This window comes from Phascolarctos cinereus, unplaced genomic scaffold (genome assembly GCF_003287225.1).
Source record: "Phascolarctos cinereus isolate Bilbo 61053 unplaced genomic scaffold, phaCin_HiC Scaffold_4;HRSCAF=312, whole genome shotgun sequence".
Lineage (NCBI taxonomy): Eukaryota > Metazoa > Chordata > Mammalia > Diprotodontia > Phascolarctidae > Phascolarctos > Phascolarctos cinereus.
The window spans coordinates 10,924,005-10,940,568 of NW_027555847.1; the positions used below are offsets into that span (position 1 = coordinate 10,924,005).

The 16,564-nt window shown below is 42.6% G+C and overlaps 1 protein-coding gene across 7 annotated transcripts in view; it reads left to right on the forward strand.

Moving 5' to 3' along the window:
• The window catches only part of CACNA1D (calcium voltage-gated channel subunit alpha1 D), a 360,797-nt gene that overhangs the window by 245,836 nt on the left and 98,397 nt on the right, over nucleotides 1-16,564 (forward strand). For 6 of the 7 annotated variants that reach the window (XM_020970566.2, XM_078152054.1, XM_020970569.2 and 3 more), the window contains 5 exons: nucleotides 275-395; nucleotides 7,862-7,976; nucleotides 8,607-8,676; nucleotides 9,344-9,410; nucleotides 10,621-10,765. In XM_020970566.2, coding sequence (XP_020826225.1) covers nucleotides 275-395; nucleotides 7,862-7,976; nucleotides 8,607-8,676; nucleotides 9,344-9,410; nucleotides 10,621-10,765 — 518 coding nt within the window. The remainder of the gene's footprint in view (nucleotides 1-274; nucleotides 396-7,861; nucleotides 7,977-8,606; nucleotides 8,677-9,343; nucleotides 9,411-10,620; nucleotides 10,766-16,564) is intronic. The other variant, XM_078152055.1, reaches the window with a different exon arrangement.

A 16,564-nucleotide genomic window follows, 5' to 3' on the forward strand; every position in this document is an offset into this window, starting at 1 on the left:
GTGAGCCATGTAGTCTAGCCTGTTAGGGTTCTATAACTATGTGTGGGGCATTGGGAATACATTATATAAAAAATGTGTAGAGCTGAATCTCTGTTTTCATTTTACATCAACTTTATGCATTGTATGAATTCGTGTAATGTAAAACATAGTGGAAAAAGTTTGGGCATGTTCACGTAGCCTCTGAATATCTTTAGGAGTCAAAATATTTGTAAAATAATAAAATAGATCTTGGTCCTCTTCTTTCCATCAGTGACAACTAACACTTGCATCTTAGATTCTTACAGGTGAAGACTGGAATGCCGTCATGTATGATGGAATTATGGCTTATGGGGGCCCGTCTTCTTCAGGAATGATAGTCTGTATATACTTCATCATCCTCTTTATTTGTGGTAATTGTATCCTTCATTGCTGACCAAGAGCAATTGTAGGGTTGTGATGGTATAATAATAGCTCATTACTTTGATCAGCTCTTTCATATTGTTTTGGGAAATCCTTTACTCATTTTAATTTCCTTTTGTTAAGGATGTAGTTGTAGAGGAAGTGAAATTCCCAGTAGATGTTTTAGAATTAAAGCTGCCTTGGTATAAGAAGTGGTAGAGGAACAAGAACCATGCCATGTGCCATATGGGCAAGATCAGTGATGCCTCCCTAGCCCATGTTCTATGACCATCAGAGACATCAAAAGATGTTTGTAGAAGGGTATGGTTGTTCACTGTAACATCAACCCAAGTTTGATATTACAGAGAACTCTAGTAAGCTTCTATCATTCTCAAATTTATCTTAGTCCCTCCTAAGCCTATTTATATTTTCATCCCATAATTCCTATGTTGGTGATGGATTCCAAGTCCCTACAATGGCTGTATCAAATACTCCTTTCCAACTTCAAGGGGTACCCTTGAATTCTATTATTTTGAGATTTGATGAAAAGCTACGTATTCCCTTTCTTCTAATGACCTTGTAAATTTAATCCTACCACTCTCAGCCTTCATCTTTCCTGGATGAAATAAGGACCATCCTACCAAGGAATTTCCTCCATTTTCTGGGTCATTTGAGTTGCTTTCCTCTGGATTTTTTGTAACCCAGTTATGCATTTCTTGCATAATAGTAGCCAAAACTGTGAACAGTCCCCAGGTATACAGATACCCTAATTTTGTTCAAAGATAGTTTTCTGGTTTTGATATCTCTCTTGATGATGCCTAACTTTCTTGACATCTTTAAAAGGCTACTGTGATACACTGGACAAGAATTATCCACAATGCTTCTTCAGGTCTTTTCCTGGGTTGTAGCTGATAGCTTGAGACCCATCATCTCCTAAGTAGAGTTGGAATGATTGTCTTCTAAATACATTACCTTGCACTGGCCCATGCTTGAGAATACCTGCCAGGCAACTATCATTTGATAGCTTGAAAGTTTCAATCATGAGCTTTTCTCCTCTAGATTGTTAATACAAATGCAATAAAAATTGTTCCCAATATTGATTGCTTACTGTTATGACTTCTCCATCAAGAGAAATATCTGTTTAAACCTTCCTTTTGTTTCCTGTCTAAGCAAGTTTACTATTCAGACAAAATATTCCTCTCAATCCCATAGCAGATCACTATTTTAAATAAACTTTTGTGTGAAGCCAAACAAAAGACTTTTTCAAAGTCAAAATAAATACTAAAATATGGTTTACTTCCTCAAGGAATTGTAGTAAAAATAATGGGTTGTTTTTATGTGGCAGTTTACAGCTTATAAAGTGCTCTTCATACATCATCTCCTAGGACCCTAGCAGCAGCCTCTGAGGGTCAGTAGTGTCCTTATTGTTCCCACTTTATATGTTGGGGTATTGAGAATTCAAATGACTTGTCCAAGATGATAAGACTAGTTAGTGAGAGAGCTGGGATCTGAACTCAGCTCCTCTTATTTCAAAGCAGGAACTCCTTCCACTCCACTATGCATGCTTCAAGAATGATTGCAGCAAAGTCACCCAATGTACATAAGGCACTTGAATAGGCCCTGAGAGTCCCAGGACAAAATGACATCATCCAGGCCCTATGGAGCTGGCCTTCTTTTGGGGATGAGGATGTGAGTGTTTTGATATGTGCCCAGAGAAGTACAGAACAGTGTAGGAAATGATGACGACAAAGAAGTGATCAGACAAGGACTCCAGGATTTGTGGAAGACAGAGAAAACACTGTCCTCTGGAGAAGTGAGGGAAGGCCTTCTGCAGGAGGTGATTCCTGAGCTGAGCCTTGAGAAGAAAAGAGAGAAGAAGGAGAGATGGAAGTGTGGAGGGAGCTTCTTGGAAGCTTGGGATGTGCTCTAGAGGAATGCATGAAGGTGACCTTGTTGGTGACTGTAGATTTCACCAACTTTTTATGGAAGTTTCTACTCCTGGAAGCTTGTCTGAAGCCCTTCTCATGAGAGTCCCATGAATGTTATTCATGCTTCATTTTTGAAGAGGACCAGTGACATCACAAAGTGATATCTTGACTTGCTCATGAGTTGGAGTAGAGCAAGGCAGAATTTTGCAAAGTCATCAGCCTCATTCTCTCTTCTAGAGTCATCGAAGTCCAATGGCAAGAAAAAAGTCAGGACGACTGGCCCTGGCCTGGGATGCAGTGAATGACATGTAATAGTTGGTTTTAAAAAGAAGCATTCGACAGGTGTTTTACAAATTCATACTGATGGGGCAGCTAGGAGGCGCAGTGTATAGAGCACCAGCTCTGGAGTCAGGAGGACCAGAGCCCAAATCTGACCTCAGACACATAACGCTAGCTGTGTGACCCTGGGCAAGTCACTTAACCCCACTGCCTAGCCAAAACAACCAAACAAAACCAAATTCAAACTGATATGCTTTTGCACTCAGAATTAGAAAGATTTTTGCCGCAATAATGGGGCGATTTAAGTCAAGTGAAATCAACAAACATAATAACACTTAACTGGATGCCCAGCTTTATGCTAAGTGCTGCCTTACATCCTCCTCTAGTGAAGAATTTGCAATCTCTGAAAATCATACTGGGTCTGCCAACATATCTACGCATATGTAGCACAACATACAGAATTTGGAAATTAAATAATTAAAGAAATTAATAGAAAGCACGGTCAATATAGTTAACATGGTTGGTCTCTTTAGCAGAGGTTAAAACAATGTAGTCACATATATGTATTAATCTACATCTTTTACATCAGAATTTCATGTAGCTAACCAGAGTACACAAAACTATAATTCACTGTGCATGATCATATCATAAATGACAGTATTGCATATATAAAGTAAAAAATACAAGCCTCTTGTAATAAGTGACACATAGAGCACGTGAAAGAGTAGTCTGCAGCAATCAAATATGTAGGTCACGTGCAGAAACGTGGCGTTTGAATTGTCTCTGTAACATAATAGTCAATCAAGCAACATTTCAGTGCATCATCTACTCAGATATGAAGACAAAAAGTACAGTGATCCCTACCCTCAAAGAGCTCACACTCTACAAGAGAGACGACATGTACACACATGCACAAAAGAGGTCCAGCCAAATTTGCCTTCTCTCTGTTCCTCTCATACTGTAGTCCATCTCCCTTCTTGCCTTGGCTATCTCCTATGCCCCCCACTCCTTCCTCATCTCCACCTTAGAGAACAGATGGAGAGGACATGGAGGAAGAAGAGAAGGGAAGCTTTTGAGAGCTGGCTGATTACCATCCCCTGGTGTCCCTTCCCAGGAGAGGCTTATGTACCTATTCTAAAAAGTTATCATTACTCAAAATAGTAGAGACTGTTGTTTTAAGATTGCCTTATTTCCAGTTTGTGAGCTTTTCAAGAAAAAGGCGGCTTGTTCCTAAACATCAAGCTATTTTAAAAAGAAAGAAAAGGGAAAAGTGGCCACAGTTTGGTGATCCTTGTTCACTAGATTTGGCTTTTGTAACTTTTGACTCGTCCTGAAAGTCACCTGCAGCTCCAAAGGAGAAAACTTGGAGCACACTACAGATGACTTTCAGAAGAGTGACCAAGGGGGCGGAGCCAGGATGGCAGAGTAGAAACGGTGACTTGCTTGAGCTGTCCCCCAAACTCCTCCAAATAACTGTAAAAAAATGACTCTAAACAAATTCTAGAGCAGCAGAACCCACAAAAAGGCAGAGTGAAACAAATTTCCAGCCCAAGACAATCTGGATGGTTGATGGGAAAGGTCTGTTGTGCCAGGCTGGAAGAGGAGTGCAGCTTAGCATGGACCACCCTGGCAAAGACGGAGCCGCAGCAAACCTGGAGTAGGCCTCAGGGGACTGAATCACAGGCAGGTATGGCAGTTTCCAAACTTCTCAATCCATAAATGCCAAAGACAACTTAGAAGGTCAGTGGGAAAGGTCTGGGTGACAGAGGAGTATGGTCCAGCCCCAGCCCCCTGGCACAGGCCTGGGACAGTGGCAGTGACTGCTTCCAGAGCTCTCAGCCCACAGTCAGTAAGGGGGATGGAGACTGAGGGGCTGATCAGAGGGGGATTGCAGGGATCTCTTTGCTGGAGCTGAGGCAGGATTCTCTTGCTTTGGCCATGCTTGGATCAGGGTTGCAATCCTGGGTGGTGGTCCTGGGGCAAGGAGGAGTGCTGGTGGGGCGGAGCTTGTGGTAGCAGTACAAAGGGAATTCTCCTCACAGTTCCAAGGCAGAAAAGAGTGCTTGTGGCCACTCATCGGCCACAGCACAGGCCAGGAAAGGAGTAAACACCTTTCCTTTAATCACACAACCTTGGCAGAACTGAAAATTTACAGGTCCCTAGAAGTCTCTCTGAAAACAGCTGCACAAAACCCCAAAAGCTTGGACAGTACACCTTCTACACTTGAAGCAGAGCCCTACCTTAGCAAAGAGTTAAAAAGTCAAGTAATCGGCTGGGAACATGAGCAAACAGAGGAAAAAAACTCGCACTATAGAATCTTCCTTTGGTGACAAAGCGGATCAAAACATACAACCAGAAGAAGACAACAAGGTCAAAGCTCCTACATCCAAAGCCCCCAAGAAAAAAATGAATTGGTCGAAGGCCATGGAAGAGCTCAAAAAGAATTTTGAAAAACAAATAAGAGTAGTAGAGGAAAAATTGGGAAGAGAAATGAGAGTGATGTAAGAAAATCATGGAAAAAAAAGAGTCAACAGCTTGCTAAAGGAGACCTAAAAAAATACTGAAGAAAATAACACCTTAAAAATAGACTAACCCAAATGGCAAAAGGGGTCCAAAAAGCCAATGAGGAGAAGAATGCCTAGAAAAGCAGAATTGGCCAAATGGAAAAGGATGTCCAAAAGCTCACTGAAGAAAATAATTTCTTAAAAATTAGAATGGAGCAAATGGAAGCTAATGACTCTACAAGAAATCAAGAAATTATAAAACAACCAAAAGAATAAAAATATAGAAGACAGTGTGAAATATCTCATTGGAAAAACAACTAACCTGGAAAATAGATCCAGGAGAGATAATTTAAAAATTATTGGACTACCTGAAAGCCATAATCAAAAAAAGAGCCTGGGGGCAGCTAGGTGGCGCAGTGGATAGAGTACTGGCCCTGAAGTCAGGAGGACCTGAGTTCAAATGCAGCCTCAGACCAAACGCTTGATACTTACTAGCTGTGTGACCCTGGGCGAGTCACTTAACCCAAATTGCCTTAATAAAATAAATAAGTAAATAAATGAAATTTTTTAAAAAGAGCCTAGATATCATATTTCAAGAAATTGTCAAGAAAAACTGCTCTGATATTCTTGAACCAGAGAGTAAAATAGAAATTGAAAGAATTCCTTCATTACCTCCTGAAAGAGATCCCAAAAGGAAAACTCCCAGGAATATTATAGACAAATTCCAGAGTTCCCAGGTCAAGGAGAAAATATTGCAAGCAGTCAGAAAGAAACAATTCAAGTACTGTGGAAACACAATCAGGATAACACAAGGTTTAGCAGCTTCTACATTAAGGAACTGGAGGGCTTGGGATATGATATTCTGGAGGTTAAAGGAGCTAGGATTAAAATCAAGAATCACCTAACTAGCAAAATTGAGTATCATCCTTCGGGGGAAAAGTGGATATTCAATAAAATAGAGGGCTTTCAAGCATTCTTGATGAAAAGACCAGAGCTAAATAGAAAATTTGGTTTTCAAATACAAAACTCAACAACTATGAAAAGTTAAATAGGAAAGAGAAATCATAAAGGACTTGTTAAAGTTGAACTGTTTACATTCCTACATGAAAAGATGATATTTGCAACTCATGAGACCTTTCTCAGTATTAGGTAGTTGGAGGGAAGATATATACACACACACACACACACACACACACATAAACAGAGGGCACAAGGTGAGTTGAATATGAAGAGATGATACACAAAAAATAAAATTAAGAGATGAGAGAGAATTGTACTGGGAAGAGGAGAAAGGAAGAAATAGAATGGGGTAAATGAGAACATAAAAGAAGCAAGAAAAAGCTTTTACAGTAGAGGGGAAGAGGGGGAAGGTGAGAGGGAATGAGTGAATCTTACTCTCGTTGGATTTGGCTTAAGAAGGGAATACCATACACACTCAATTGGGTATGGAAATCCATCTTACCCTGCAGGAAAATAAGGGGGAAGGTGATAAGAGAGGGGAGGACAACAGAAGGGAGGGCAAATTGGGGGAGGGGGGTAATCAAAAGCAAACACTTTTGATAAAGGACAGGGTCAAAGAAGAGAATAGAATAAACCAGGGTGGGAGGATAGGATGGAGGGAAATGTCGTTAGTCTTTCAAAACATGCCTATTATGGAAGTGTTTTGCATGACTACACATGTATAACCTATATATCAAATTGTTTGCCTTCTCAATGAGGGTGGGTGGGGAAGGAGGAAGGGAGAGAATTTGGAACTCAAAGTTTTAAAAATGAATGTTAAAAATTGTTTTTACATGCAACCAGGAAATAAGATATACAGACAATAGGATATAGAAATCTGTATTGCCCTACAGGAAAATAGATGGGGAAGAGGTTAAGGGAAGGGGGTGGGGTAATAGAAGGGAGGACAGATTGGGGGAAAGGACAGTCAGAATACGTGTTGTCTTAGGGTGGGGGAGGGGAGAGATGGGGAGAAAATTTGGAACTCAAAATCTTGTGAAAGTAAATGTTGAAAACTAAAAATAATAAAGAACAGATAGGTAGAAGAAAAAAAAAAAGAATGCCCCAGCTCACTCACTTGTGGCTTCCAAATAAGATTTACAGTTGTGAACAATAGGCCTAGCCCCTCCATAAAATGAGCAGATAGCCTTCCAGGGATGTACTTGGAGAGGTGGTGTTCATGTGGCTATCTGTCTACACCCTGACTGTGTTTGCTAAGCAATCACAGCACTAGATAGTTACATCTTATATGTGTGTATGATTTATATTTCATATACATACATATCTGTTTATGTATGTATTTTTATGCACACACATATTTCTAAAGGGACATTCTCAATTCTTGTGCAGCCTTTACACAGGCGGTGTGGCACAGTAGGGGGGAAAGCTGGCCCGAGATTCAGGAAGACCTAGCCTTGGGTCATGCCCTTGCCACACACTTTGGGAGTCCCTTAATCTCTCAGTGTCACAGGCAGCTTTCTGAAACCAAATGTGTTATGGAGCATTTACTTGTCTGCCACAGTATAGGAAGTTTCTTCACCGTTGAAGTCACAGATTCAGTCCAAAAAAAGGTTAGTATCAGATTGACATTTTATCTCTTTTTCTATATCATTGGACTTATTGAACTTTCCAAAGCCATATAGTACCATGTGTAGTCATCAAATGTAACACCTACCTGGGAACTGAGCTGGTGTGCTCTTGCCATTGCTGATTTCTGCAGTGACCAAAATAGAGCAAAATTGTATGTTGTATCCTTAAAATTATTTGGATTAGATATTCTGTTGAATGTGTTCTTGGCTATTGCTGTGGACAATTTGGCTGATGCTGAAAGTCTGAATACTGCCCAGAAAGAAGAAGCAGAGGAAAAGGAAAGGAAGAAGACTGCCAGGTAAATGGAGTCAAGCCTAGAACTCTAGGTCCAGGGGAGAGGCAGATGATCTGGGTGAATCTGACTAACAGCCCAGTCTCTGTAGAGTTGTTTCGTCATCTGTCAAAGATAGGGTTAGAATACTAGGTGACCTCCAAGGACTGCCACCGAATCCTGGCTGAAAGCTCTGGAGGTCTGACCATCTAGCGTAAGCCACGGGAAAACCCCAGTTACCTTGAAGTGATAGACCCCTGTCACTGGCCCTGCAGCATACTGAGTTCAAGGGGTGTCTGTCTCAAATGTTTGGTAGAATTGGAAATGAGGACTAAGAAAACCAGTTCTTAAAATGAAGCCAAATGGTTTGGTTCCATTACCTTCAAACTTTAGGTTGGGATTTCAAATATTCTTGTGTTTAAAGAATTGATGTAGTTAGTCTTAGTATCATAAAATGAATTATGTGATAGGTGATATTTGTCTTTGGATGAGAGTTTCATTAAAATCTCCCTAATGAATCTAGCACATAGAGACTAATGAAAAGTGCTTGGGTAAAGAAGGGTTATTTTTTCATGGTAAATGTTGTTTCCAATCAAACCTTGTCTTTACATGTAGCAGCTTGCTTTTTGACATTTGTTTGTGTTCTCTTCTCTGTAGAAAAGAGAGTCTGGAGAATAAAAAGAATGACAAGCCAGAAGTCAACCCGATGGCTAACAGTGATCACAAGGTGTTTGTTCCAGAGTGTTCCTTTATGTTTCATTATGACAGACTGTGCTGTCGCTGGCCCTCAGGGCCTCAAGGCAGTCATTGTCCACCTTTGTCATACAACCATTGTCTGCGGTTGAAGTATCAAAGTGCAATGAAGCCTTGATAAGTCAGGGCATGCAATAGACCCCTGCAGACTGTGTGACTTCCATGGTGTCCCGCATTGGGTGATGGGACTGGTCGTGATCGCTCTGAAGGGTCTGAGGGTGGATTGCCAGCCCAGATCCATTACATCATGGAGTCAGAGCCTTAGCAGCTTGAGGAAGGGGTAAGAGATAAGAGACCCTCACTAATGCCTGGTGTCTCCCAAGAAGACATGGGTGGGCTCAGGTGGCTTTATGCAGCAGGTATACTCAGTCATTCTAGGGATTTTCTTCCTTTTCATTTGGTCGCTGGAGCAAATAGTTACAGTTGAGCATAATTTTTCAGAGTGACATCTCTTCCTTTTTTGTTCTCAACCTGTTTTTTCTCATGGGTGCAGAAATTACTTGAGAGTGTTCTGGCTTTCCTGTCTGTATCCTCAGGGCATTCCCTCCCACCCAGGTCAGATAGGACATGTGGTTGTTGTGTGACATGCATTCAATGTAGATCTGCCCCTCCTCACGTCAGACCTCCTTCCATTGCTGCAGGTTATACTTGATGATTACAGAGGTGAGGATGAAGACAAGGACCCCTACCCACCTTGTGATGTCCCAGGTATGGTGCTGGCCTCAGTGATGCATGGCTTGACTTTGTAGATCCTGAGGTTCAGGTAGATTCCTGAGGAAGCAGTCAGATTTACTGTGGATATACCATTTTCTGTGGCCATTTACTTCATCTAGATAGTGTGGTGCTGTTGGCTTCAATCCCCTTAGGGACCAGTTAACTTCCCATTTTTCCTTGGGACACCAGCTTTGGTCCTGGCTCAGATCAGCCATCCTGCAAGTGGCCAGTGAGGGTGAACAATTCTTACTGGGGAAGCAATTAGGGTTAGGGTTAGGGTGCCCTTTGATGTTGGATGGGAGTTGTCATCTTCATGATCAAAGAGCAGCCTGTGTTTGACCACAGGACTTTACTGTTAGGAAAGAGGCCACTCAGAGCAGCAGTAGAAGAAGCATCCACTTGAGATTCTGACCCCTTTCTTGCCATTTGCTGTTAATCTTCCAGTCTGGAAGGCAAGGAGTGGTTTTCTTCTTGTTTTCTCTTGTATCTATACACTTGCCTCTAAATGGAGAAGTGAAACTCTTGGTCAGTCAAGTGGTTTGATCTCCTGACTTCAGATTCTCATTGGGTGTGCCTTCCATCATGGCGGGATGAAGCCTTCTGCCTAGTAGAGTGCTTCATGAGCTGCTGCGGCAAAAAAGGGGGCGACAACTAGCGGTCGGCCTTCTGGGCAAAAAGCCTTTCCCACCATGGCTGAAGTGGGGCTCAGCCAGCACATGTAACCTTGTCCCCCGGGCCTTGCCAGACCCCACTCTGTGGGAGTGGCCTTTGAGAATCTGCCATCATCTTCTTTCCACGTGGAATCACGAGAGTAGGATTCTGTGTACCCAGTGGGGACCTGGGGAGGTGTGCAACTTCAGAGATCTTTGGGTGTCTCACTCTCTCGGCTTTTGTTGTAGCGCAGGGGAGTAGTATCCCTATACGCAGCTTCTCCTTGGAGAACAAAGCCATGAGTCCAGCTGGATGCAATCAGTGTCACAGAACGAAACGCTAAAATGTCCTCCAGGGGCCTCATTTTCATACCCAAGGACTTTCCTTCTTTCCCTCCAAAGCCTAGGAAGCGTTCCTGATGTGTAGTGAGGGTGACGGTAAGGGCTTGGGTGTGTCATATGGATAGGTGTTTTAAATTTCAGGTTTGTTTGCATTATTATGATTGAAAATACAATCTTTTATTTCATGCCTATAAAGACATTTTTATTCAAAGTAGGTGAAGAGGAAGAGGAGGAAGAAGATGAGCCAGAGGTCCCTGCTGGTCCCCGCCCTCGTAGAATCTCAGAGTTAAATATGAAGGAGAAGATCATCCCCATTCCTGAAGGGAGCGCTTTCTTCATTTTTAGCAAAACAAATCCGTAAATATACCTTCTTTGGTGTCTTCATTTCCCAGCTTTATTTATAAGCCAGTGTTAGAAGTTAGGCAAAAGTTGCAGGAGAAATGGATACCCTATTGTGGTGGAGGAGGCATTAGCTCCCTCAGCGAGGATGCTGGAGCAGCAGTCAGAGGACCTGGACTGGAGTCCAAGCTGCACTGCACACAGCCTGATCTCAGGCAAACCACTTAACCTTCTGCGCCTCAGTTTCCTCATTGTAAAAGAGCCTCTGTTTGGCATTTAAAGCCCTGTTGAACAGGATCCTTTTCTTTCCTTCCTAACTTCTTACACTCCCCATAGGCTACCCTCCAGCAAACACTACCTGACTTGCTGCCCCCCCCAAATGACCCTTTGTCACTTTTGACTTTGTCACTTTGCACTGGCTGTGTCCCGTGCCTGGGATGCTTTCCTTTCTCCCCTCCCCATCCTGGCTTCTCTGGCTGCCTTCAGGACTCTGATCACACTCCACACTCCACCAGCCAGGTGGAGCTTTGGAAGGAGTGCTGGGCCTGGAGTTAGGAAGATCTGAATTCAAATCCAGCCTATGACCTTGGGCAAGGCACTCTGTTTGCCTCAGTCTCCTCAGCTTTACAATGGGGATAATAAAAGCATCTACTCCCAAGGTTGTTTTGAGGATCAATTGAGATAATATTCTTTAAGCATTTAGCGTAGTACCTGACACATGATAGGTGCTGTATAAATGCTGGTTATTATTATTATTTATCATTACATTTTGCAGGAGGCGTTTCCCTGACCTCTACCCTATGTCAATGCTTTCCCCTCTGAGATTGTCTTTCATTTGCACCATGTCTTGTGTGTACTTAGTTACATGCATGTTGTTTCCCCTTTAAAATTTGAACTCCTAGAGGGTGGGGACCATGATTGTGCCTTTCTTTGTATCTTCAGTGCTTAGCACAGTGCCTGGCACACAGTAGGTACTTATTAAATGCTTGTTGGCTGACTGAGAAGATAGAATTAGATGACCTCAAAGGTCCCTTCTAGCTCTTAATCTCTGCTCCTGTCCCCCTTTCCCCCTTAGTCACCTCCTTGCCTTTCATTACATCTCCCCCAACAACAAACCTGAAGTAACAGGATTGCCAGGATCCACTTAAGGGTAAAGAAGGGATCCCTGAGCTTTACTTCCCCTTGCACCAAACTGCCTCTGTGAAGGTCACAGTCCATCTAGAAACCAGGTTAACAGATTTTCCTGGTTGGGCTTCCTCAACAGCACATGAGAATTTTAGGAGCTCGCTTTGTGTTGGAGGGAGGAATCTCTGCAACATTTTCATTCTATGCCTCTACTTCATTCATCCTGCTGACAGAAGCTTGTGAAGCTGAGCTGATGTTGTTCAGGGATGCTCTGGACTCCCCCTGAGTGACATTCTCTTTGAAGTGACCCTCAGGTTGCAACAAAAAGATGTTCACTAGGAGCCTGGTGATTCTTCGCCTTTCCTGCTGGAGGGAGGATTTGATTTACAAGTCAGACTCTAGGTTCAATCACTTAGGCCACAACTGAGAAGCTTGGAGAATCAGTGACTCACTGGTAGACTGGCTGTAAGTTCTGGCTGTGGTTTACAAGATGCACCTTGTAGGATGCTCAATACCTTCAGACTCTTAGAGTGTGGTGATAGTTGTTTTATGTGTGTATGGTCATTTCTGGTATCTCTTACAATAAGTTATTAAATTGACACTGCCAGACAGTCAGAAGGCATTGATGTGTGCCAGGCACTGTGCTAAGCATTGGAGAGACAAAGAGAGGCAAAAGATGGAGTGTTCCTTCCAGGAGCTCCCAAGCTAATGGGGGAGACAAGAAGCAAACCACAGGACACCCAAAATGTAGACAGGCTAAATTGGACATAATTGGCTGAGAAAAGAGGCACTGGCAGGAAAGGGAGTCAGGAAGGGCTTTTCTTAAAAGGTGGATTGTATTTAAAGGAAGGACTTAAAGGAAGCCTGGGAGGTCAGTAGTTGGAGCAGAGTGTTCTAGGTTGGGGGGGGGGGCAGAGCTGAGAGATGGCTGCTCTTGCTCATGGAGCAACTAGGAGGCCAGTGTCAGTGTATCAAAGAGTTTGGGGAAGGGGTGAGGTGTAAGAAGACTGCAAGGCAGGGGAGCTAGGTTATGAAAGGCTTTGAATGCCAAGAAAAGCATTTTGTGTGTAATCCTGGAGGTGATAGGGAACTACTGGAATTTTATTAGGTGGGAAGGGGGTGATATAGTCACCTGGGCTTTAGGAAAATCACTTTGGTGGCTGAATGGAGGATGGATTGGAGTGAGGAGAGTCTGGAGGCAGGCAGACCCCCCCCCCCAGCAGCTATTGCAGTAGTCCAGATATGAAGTGTCAAGGGTCTGTACCAGGGTGGGGCAGTGTCAAAGGAGAAAAGGGAGTATATTTCAGAGATATTAGGGAGGTGAAATCGACACGCCTTGGCACCATATTGGATATGAGGGGTGAGAGATAGTGATTGTCCAGGATGACTCCTACAGTGTAAGCCCAAGGGACTGTGGGAAGATGGTGGTGCCCTTGACAGTCACAGGGAGGGTAGGAGTAGGAGAGAGTTTAAGGGGATAGATAGGCTCTGTTTTGGACACGGTGAAAAATGTCTACAAGATGTCTTCTTTTGTCTTTGAGGTAGTTGGAGATGTCCAGTGAGCAGTTTGAGTTGTAGTCAATGATCTTTCTAAAGTGCAGGTACAGTCGTGTCACCCCCCCAGCTCGGTAAACTCCCATTGTTCCCTGTGGTCTCCAGGCTCAAATCCAAAATGCTTTGGATGGCATTTGAAGCCCTTCACAACCTGCCCCCTCTCACCTCACCAGGCTTCTCACATTCTCCTCCTCCCTGGCTGTCCCACATCCTCTGCCTTCATGGCGCCACTGGCCTCCCAAGATACTGCCTGGGCTCCGGGCATATTCACTGACTGTACCATGTGCCTGCAGTGCTCTGCCTCCTGGCTTCCCTGGTTCTCTTCAAGTCCCAGCTACAATCCCACCTTCTACAGGAAGCCCTTCTCAATCTCCCTCTGTTGATTATTTCCATCTCATCTTGTATATAGCTGGTTTGCCATAGTCGTTGCATTCTGTCTCTCCCACTAGTCTGAGGTCCTCAAGAGCTGGGATTGTCTTTTGCTTCTTTTTATATCCTCAGCTTTGCACAGCATCTGCCACATAGTAGGCACTTCATAAAAGTTAATTGACTGACAGACTCACCTGTGATATTGGAGGTCAGCACACAGGTTGGGGTTGAATTAGTAGACCTATGAATCATCACAGATCGATGAGAAGTGGATCCACAGGAGCTGATGAGATGACCAGGTGAAGCGGTGTAGAGAAAGAAGAGAAGAGGGCCTAGGGCAGAGCCTTGGGCACACTCATGGTTCCTAAGTGTGGGCTGGCTAAAGACCTAGCAAAAGACAATGAGAAACAGAGATTAAACAGGGAGAAGAAAATCAGGAGAAAAGAACATATCAAGGAGAAGAGGGGCATCAACAGCATAGGAAGCTGCAAGATCAGAATGAATGGGGAGGAGGAAAGGTCACCGATCTGGCATTTCAGAGATAACTTAGAAGTGAACTGAATGAATGAAGCATTTATCACATGCTTACTGTGTGCAAAGCACTGTGCTAAGTAGAAGAGAAAGTGGGAAATCTAACCCAAGTAATAGAAGTCCTCAAAAGCAGTCTAGACCAAACAAATCCTTAATTCAATGAGACAGGAAGAAATATTAGAAAAAAAATAGAAGAAAATGTCCGATGTCTGATACCAGAAACAACCGACCTGCAAAGCTGGTCAAAGAGAGAGAATGTAAAACCATGATAAAAAAAAAAAAAAAGGAAGAAACCTTGAACACTGTATTTCAAAGAATTGTGTGTAAAAACTGCCAGATGTATTAAACCAGAGGGCACAGTGAAGATAGAAAGAATCCATTGATTACCTCTCAAACCCCAAAAGTAAAATTCCCAGGAATGTCATGGAAAAAATTGAGAGTTCCTATATAAAAGAGCAAACATCCAGAAAAAAAAAAGCAGGTTTGGTACCAATGAACCACAATCAGGAATACCTAAGACTAGGCAGCTTCTACAATGGAAGAAAGGATATCTTCTAAGATAGTATTCCAGATGGGTTTATGACCAAGAAAAACTTACCTTTCATCACTGAGTATCAAATAGATCTTTAATGGAATATATGATTTTCAAGCATTTCTGATTTTTTCAAGAACAGAGCCAGCTAAAAAGTTTAGAATTTAAACAGAAGAGTCTAGAAGCACCTAGAAAGGCAAATTTATTTTAGCAATTGGAAGAGGACTATATGAAGATTTAGTGCTAACCTAATGGGGACAGAAATTTGTCCCTTCAGAACCTGAATATCTTCAAGGTGCATTGAAAGACACTTACGTACCCCACACACCAAGCTCATATGGAGGCAAGCTGAGATGAAAAGGAGAGAAGTGAAGCAGGAATAGACAGAAACAGAATAAATGTCCTGATCCTGAAGAGGAGGTTAAAGGGGGCGAGAGGAAGAACTGGAGTCGAAAGGGGTACCTTACGTTACTTTTTAGGGCAAATGGCTAAACAAATTGTGGTACATTAATGGAATGCAATATTGTGCGTGAAGAAAAAAAGAAAGAAAATGTTAGAGAATCTTGAGTAGTAGGAACTGATGCAGGGTGAAGTGAGCAGAACTAGGGGAATCAATCACATAAAAACAAGAATGCTGTAAAGAAAAACATTTGAAAGACTTCAGATCACTGATAGTGTAATGACCTACCTTGTCTCTAGAGGAGCTATGATGAAGCATCTTACCTCTTTCCTGACAGAGAAGTGATGGTGCCCAAAGAATCATGCAGTTCTGGACAAGGCTACTGTGCGGATTCATTTGGCTTGCTTTTTGTTTTGGTTTCTGATTGGGAGTAGGGAGAGAAGGAGAGCTTAACAATAGTAATGGAAAAAAAAAAGAGGGCCATTGAAACATTTTCTTAAATGCACAAGAAGGATGTTTGAAAGGAAGGAGAGACAAGCAAGGCAGTTTTGAAAGTAGAATGCAGAATTTATTATATCCTTTTTAAAGCCAGTATTATGATAGGGAGATGCATGGTTTCCTATAGATCCTTTTGGAAATGCCCTTTGTTTTGGTGTGGAAGTTCAGAATAATGTGTTAGTGTTAATCAGGGCCATTTCTCTAGGAATGTACCAACTGCCTGGTCATTGGACAAGGAACTTTGGTTTAGAGTTCCCAGAGTTAAATCAGCCGTGTGATTCTTTGTTCTCTCCACCAGGTTATGGCAACAGCAGAAGGGGGCCATACGGAATGCAGAGTCTTCTTGTGTTTTCCTTTTTTTCCTGGATCGCCTTGACCAAAGAAGCCATCTTTCTGTGGCAATCCTGTAGGGGCTGAGCCTCTCTCCAAGCTTTAGCAGAGGCCGATTCTTGACCCTTTTTACCATGTATTCTGTTGGAATGGGCATCTGGAAGTCAGAGTTCCCCCCATGCTCTGAGGAGACACTTGATTAGGACTTCTGTGGCAAGGCAAATCCTGTTACCACAAATAACATTTAAAGCAAAATCTCTGTTACTTGACACACCTAAATTTTAGTGAGGTACAGGATTTCAGATCATTGCTTTAAGTTTGATGTAATGGGATTTTATTTCTTCTCTTTTCTGAAAGTAAGAACAACAGCTTATTTACCCGTCATAGAGAACTGTTTAGAAAAACCTTGCCCCTCCTAATTTGTGACACCTTGCTCCTTTTGAGGTGGTATCTGAAATGACCATTGTGTTTTCTTCCT